The 6,488-nt window shown below is 32.2% G+C and overlaps 1 protein-coding gene across 1 annotated transcript; it reads right to left on the bottom strand.

Annotated features, from left to right (window-relative positions):
* Positions 1 to 523: 523 nt before the first annotated feature.
* Positions 524 to 3,773, bottom strand: LOC106477663. The gene is made up of 2 exons (XM_013938205.1): positions 3,738 to 3,773; positions 524 to 895 (listed from the first exon to the last, which is right to left on the bottom strand). Exons 1-2 carry the CDS (start codon positions 3,771 to 3,773, stop codon positions 524 to 526), a joined length of 408 nt encoding a protein of 135 aa, XP_013793659.1.
* Positions 3,774 to 6,488: the final 2,715 nt, after the last annotated feature.

Below are 6,488 nucleotides of genomic sequence, written 5' to 3'. Positions count from 1 at the left end.
GCCAAGCTCAGGAGATTAATTCTGTTCTATTACAACTTTAGTCCAATTTACAAAGGAAAGTACTGCAATAACATATTTACCCAAAAGTATGAAAGCTTGTGATTTTTATATTTTGTTATTATATCTCTAGGGGCATTTTGATGAGTTTTAAATTGCTCCATGAGGCTCTGATAATTAACTATAAATACTTCCATTTGTGTGCATGTGCCTGTCCAAGTTGAGATGGATCTTATAAATTACCACTTCTTAAATTGTAAAATATTTATATAGGCGTTTGTGAACAACATAAAAATATGAACAAAGTTTGAGATAAAACACATTTAGTAATATAAATCTAATTTATCACACAAGTCACGTATGTACACAAGACATTAAAAAGGTATAAGAAAATATGAAGCATAGGGTAATAGTAATAATCATATTTTGTTCTACTCCCGTTTTTTAAGCGATATCAATGTGCTCTAGCATATAATTAGATTAGAGTATAACAAGTAATGAAGTCAAGAAGTCCAATGAACATGTTTTACTGCGTATTGATTACTTTAGCACCCTTGGTGATGTCGTCATCTGTAGAGAAAGGAGCATCCTTAACTCCGATGTTTTCATTAATATAATAAAAATCAGAGGCGTCAGTACAAGGCACAGCATCAGCAGGGAATGCACAGGTCAAACTTAATTGGTTGAAGATAGTCTGGTTGCCACAGACAAAACTCTGGCGTTCAGCCAGCTGAGTTCCATCAGCTAAAGTCCGTGAGTAACAAATATGGAAAACCTGACAGTTGTTGTCGGTATCAGCGTAATAGCCTGAATGACGACCATCACATGAAAAGTCAGTGTTGATTGATCCCACAATAATCTTTGCTTGTTCTGGGAGTTCAAAGGTTGTTCTTTCAGCCTAAAATATGAGAGGCGTTTTAGCTAAACATTAGTTTTATTGTAACAATGTTCAATAAATACTCGATTAATAATAATAAAAATAACGGCAAAACCAAACACCCTTTTGTTGAGATTATTAAATCTTATAAAATAAACCTTTTATATAATATATATAATTTAATATAATTTAGTGACACAACTTAAGATATTGTTGTGTAAATGTCTAACAAAAAATAAGTTTGGAAGTACGAACTTACCTGAGATAAGAAACTAGCAGCAAGCACACACAGAACAACTGAAATGGATATGAATACATTAGAAAACTGTCTATTCACAAAACACTGACACTATGAAATTGATAATCAGGTGTAAATGGAGATGTCAGAAAAATATTTACTTACAAACTACTATGACTATTAAGTAATAGATCTCAAGTAAATGAAATTATTTTTAGTTAAATCTTAAATGTTTGCATTTTAATTTTTCGAGACTGAAGAACGATACTCACCGATAAAATTTAAGTACTTCATAATGACTAAAGACTCCTTTAAAAACAGCAACCTAGGGAAAGATAACATAACAACTGACTCGAATTGAATCATAAGCAATGTTTTTAAAGATATTTTCTGGCTAACGTGAGTATAAACAAAGATATTTGATATTGTTAAATGTATAGTATCAAGAGAACAAAAGTACTTATAACAAATCACTTCCTAAAAAATGATCTAAGAAGAAATAAAATAAGGAACAAATAAAAATTATAACATGATTGGATAAAAAATAAATAATCGCTTAAGCAAATTATCATATTTTTATATAATTATTCACGTTATTCAATTCCCAGTCTAAAAGTTCTGTCGAACAGTAAAATTTGTTTTAACCACACAATTTGTAATTCAAAAGTCTTATGAAGTTATTATATTTGTTCTAAATCAGGATTAAATTAGAAAAAAAATACGAAACCTGGAAGTATCAAAAATTAAGCTTTCGAATTATGCACAAATATATCGGAGTAGTGAAAAATAAACAAATAAAACTCAAAATAGACAAAAATGTATTCGAAAACTACATGATGATCAGGTGAAAACCTAATTTTCAAGCTGTATCAAATCTCATCTGCCAATCTGGATCAAATGAATGGTACGTAATTGAATAAAGTTTTATATATGATGTTTCTTATTAAAATTAAATACTAAGAAATGAACATGTTTTTGAGCATCAAGATCTTGATTCTGCTTTATGTCAAATCTATCAACACAATTGTTTCGTTATAATAGGTTTAAGCAAAAAAAAATAAAAAAAATCACTGACTGGACTAGAATCTGAAAAAAAAACATCACTAATGTGAAGGTGTGGTATTCATATATGAAAGTTTTTCATGTTCTTCAACATAACATGAGCAGAGGGCAACCTTTGAATAAGAATACAAGAATTTGATCTGAATGATATAGGAGTCATAAAGTTAACTAATAGATTGTGGCCAGTAAAGTATTATTTGAAGAAACAGTCTTTCATTAATGCTGTGGTGAGAATATTTAAGTTTTCACATTCGGCAGGTAATAGATTTGTTGTAAAGAGATAAAAATAATGGGTGAACTCATGTCGCACATGCAAAACACAATACAGCTTGGCCTGTATTAGCATGTGTTGGCTGGCATCATTTCGGTTGGTCGAACTGAAATATAAATAAGTGTGATGAAACTAGTTGTGGGAAGTAAACTCTTAAACTATGTAACTGGCATAACAAATATAAGCTTGGTGTAACTTATGTTGTATTTTATTGGGATGAAATATTCTGAATTATTCAGGTTGAAATCTCCTCAAAGTAACCAGTTTTCTGAATGATATTATAACATTTTTCAGCACAAGACCAGCTATAGTGCATGCAAGTGTGGACTGTACAGGAATGTTGGATGTGAGAAATAATAGCACCTTGCTGTAAGGTGTAGTTCTTCTCTTTCGTGCTTAACTTGTGGCTGAAAGAAATAGCAAAGAGAAGTGAGATAATAGTAACAGTGAGAATGTGTTGGGGATCCAGGATAGTGGACCATCATGACAGTAGTGATGACTTCATAGAGTGCAGTTCTGGGATTTAGTCAAGGTCAAGACACGATGATGTCTGCACCACTGCAATCTCCATGTAGTAGGGATTATGTTCTACAGGCAGGTTAAGTGTGAACAAATATAAACCTGTAAATACAGAGCCTGATCACTGTTTTACACCTTGTTTCTGAAGGACGTTATAGGGCAGAGTGCTGCCGTAACCAGGACTATTATAGCTTTAACCCACATTTTTGATTGGGTTTTTCGGACCTAACAGATTTCATTCCACCCTTCATTTTGAATCCTAACATTTCCCACTTAAGACAAAAATCTTAGCTCTCTGGGTATGTTTTTGTCAACTAGCCTGTTGTTGATAATTCTATTAGTGTTGCAAATCACACACTTAGACTTGCAGTAGGGTATTGAATGTGAACGGTGGCTAAAGTTTCAACAACTCCCAACTCTGGATCTGATGTGGTACAGGATGAGTCGGCAACTCCAGACTAGGACCATGACAGCATGTAGAAAGTGTCTTGGACTGACACTTTACTTACTAGAGATGACTCCATATGTGTGGCGTACCATGAGATGATTAAATCTTCACAATATGATCAGACTGAAGTACCTTTTTCTACTGAGGTGTTGAAAAGAAAGACAAAATGTGGTGAAATGTATTCTTGAAATGATGTGTAGTATAGCCAGACATTATGGTGTGTCGCAATGATTGATATCAATATCATTTGTAAAGCTATACAGCCGTACTATAGTTTAGCTTACATTCATTTCTTGGCATTCTGTCGTGAAGACATCAAGCTTACTTCATGATCTGGAGACGGAGGTTCTGATGTTGCCATGAATAATCAGATACTTTCCTTTTTTATAATTATAATTACTAAATAGTGCATATATATATGTGTGTGTGTGTATTAATCTGATTAATATGAAAAGTTTTAATTAATACATGATTTATGAAGACATTATTTTCAGTTTATTTATAATTTTGTGTAGAGGGTTTTAATTTGTATGTATAAGTTTATGCCTCAATATACTGGGGTTGTGTTAAATAGCCAGTGTATTAGTACTGTGCGGTAGTGAAGGATTATGTTATAAGTATTATTTTTTGTGTTTGAGTGTTATTGTATGAAGGGTATTTTCCACTTGTATGATGCATTTCTGTAAATATTTTTTATGCTGTTTCCATGTAAAGAAAGTTTAATCTTCTTATTTTGTTCAAGGGTTATTACTTTGAGGAAATGTTTAAAGCGATTTTGTAATATGTGAATGATTTTGTTTTTCTATTATTTTATATTCTATTATATTATGTTGTTTATTGTTATTTTCATTTGTTAGTTTAGATTTTGTAATGGGTCAACTTGGTATTTTACTTTGTATGTTTTCTTTGATCTTAAAAAGGTATAGTTTAGTTGAAACTATGAGAGATTACTTGCAATTGTTTTTTCATACATATGAAGAATTTTGTTGATATATTTTGTATTGCTGAGTTTTATGTTATTATCATTTTTGAAGAGTATTTTTCGTTTGTTGCAATATCATTATTGTTAGCTGTCTTTTTCCAATGAGATAGCTATCTCGGGGGTCTAATGTTTTTTTTTAATTATATTGCTAAAGAGTTTTAATGTGTAACTTTCATTGATAAAGTACTTATTTTTGTCACATGTGTAACATTCATTATTTAAAGGTTTTATTTTGTATTCTTTATTATAGGGTTGTTGCTTGTATTTTAATGTGTAAAGTGTGTTTTTGATTGTAAAAGGTTATCTCCATATATATTATTATTATTTTTCTATCATTCGTACTACCTATAATATCTCCTCCTAAAGAGGGCAGATTTGTTGTGATTCCGAATTTTATTCTTTGTAACAGCTCCCCGGTGGCACAGCGGTATGTCTACGGACTTAGAATGCTAGAAACCGTGTTTCGATACCCGTTGTGGGCAGAGAACAGATAGCCTATTGTGTAGCTTTGTGCTTAATTACAAACAAACAAACAAAAAAATATTTGTAATATTGTTGGGGAAGTGGTTTTTCTGCAGAGAAGACGAATTACGCAATTTTTTGAGTGACAAATTTGATTTGTTTTTAATGGTAGTTTTACAATTAGGAAGAGCTAGATCAGCCTGGAGGTAAAAGGAGGAGGAAGTGTGGTAAAGGATGGTACTATGTGTTTCTTACTATCTTAGGTAATATATAAATGTCACTGAAATTTTCTGTATTTTCTTTCAGTTCAGTTTGTATCTGAAAAGTGCTCAGGTAAACACATCTTAACTTTGCTTCTCGCTTGCTATGTCCGGGGCCTAATCACCAATTTCTGGTTAACCTAGTCTCTTGTAGTGGAAATAGTGCGTGTCGTCCAGGAATAAGAAAGCTGTCTGTTCTGCCAGGAAATCAGGTAAACGCCTGGGGTTACCCTTACCTCAGCATTCGAGACAGGTAGATGGAGGTCACGTGAAGAGTAGCATTTCGTGTGCAAACCTGGCTTAAGTTGTTATTTTATGTTTTGTTTTGTTTGTTTTTTGTAATTAAGCACAAAGCTACACAATATTGTTCAATATTGGCGAACAAAAAAATCGTAATCTTAGCCACCCCAATGACCTGAAGGCTTATAACCCTAAAAACTGGGATTCGAGGTGGGCACAATACTGATAGCCCATCATGTAGCTTTTTTGCTTAACTGCAAACTGGCTAGGGTGCTTGAGTCGCAATCTGAGGGTGGCGGGTTCGAATCTCCTTACCATCAAACATGCTCGCCGTTTCAGCCGTGGGGGCATTATAATGTTACGGTCAATCCCACTATTCGTTGATAAAGGAATAGTCCAGAAGCTGGTGGTGGGTAGTGATGACTAGCTGCCTTCCTTCTAGTCTTTCACTGCTAAATTAGAGATGGCTAGCGCAGATAGCCCTCGTGTCGCTTTGCGCGAAATTCAAACCAAATCAAACCATTAACTGCAAACAAAAACATTGTAGCCTCTTGTGGTCTTTTCGGTAGTCAAGATCTGGGACTTCTCACAAATTAAATACTATACAATTATAATACACATTTATAACAAAAATATATTAAAGGTTAAGAGTTAAGAGCTCTCATGAAAAGTAAGGAAAAATTTAAGCATAAAAATGTATAAACTTGAAAAATTTCGAACAATATTAACATCATTATCTTACTACTAACTAACACGTTGAAACTGTTTTCAACAGCAATAAAATATTACGAAATATAATGTACTTATACAATAATTATGATTAAAATAATATTATATTTTTTATTATTAATACACTGAAACTATTCATTCAACGGTAATGAAATATTATGTGTGTGTGTGTGTATTTATACAATATTTAGAGTGAAAAGATGTTAAAAGATAACATTCAGTATTGTTAAGAAAAGATAATATATATTTACAAGCATATCTATCTATATATCGTCATAACCGTAAAATTTCTTTCTAATTGTATCACGTGATTGTACTGGAATAATTACTGACCATATGCAATAGATCATAAAGTATTTCTAAATATAAGGTTTATATTATGTATTTCTAGTCACATTGCATA

Source organism: Limulus polyphemus, unplaced genomic scaffold (genome assembly GCF_000517525.1).
Source record: "Limulus polyphemus unplaced genomic scaffold, Limulus_polyphemus-2.1.2 Scaffold76885, whole genome shotgun sequence".
NCBI lineage: Eukaryota > Metazoa > Arthropoda > Merostomata > Xiphosura > Limulidae > Limulus > Limulus polyphemus.
The sequence above is the reverse complement of the archived record's forward strand: the minus strand, read 5'-3'. Positions and strand labels throughout refer to the sequence as shown.

Bases quoted from the DNA above. Each gene is read 5' to 3' on its own strand.
- LOC106477663 (XM_013938205.1), bottom strand. From the start codon at position 3,773: ATGGCAACATCAGAACCTCCGTCTCCAGATCATGAA. The intron at 896-3,737 runs GTAAGCTTGATG...CTCATATTTTAG, and splicing joins CTCCGTCTCCAGATCATGAA to GCTGAAAGAACAACCTTTGA.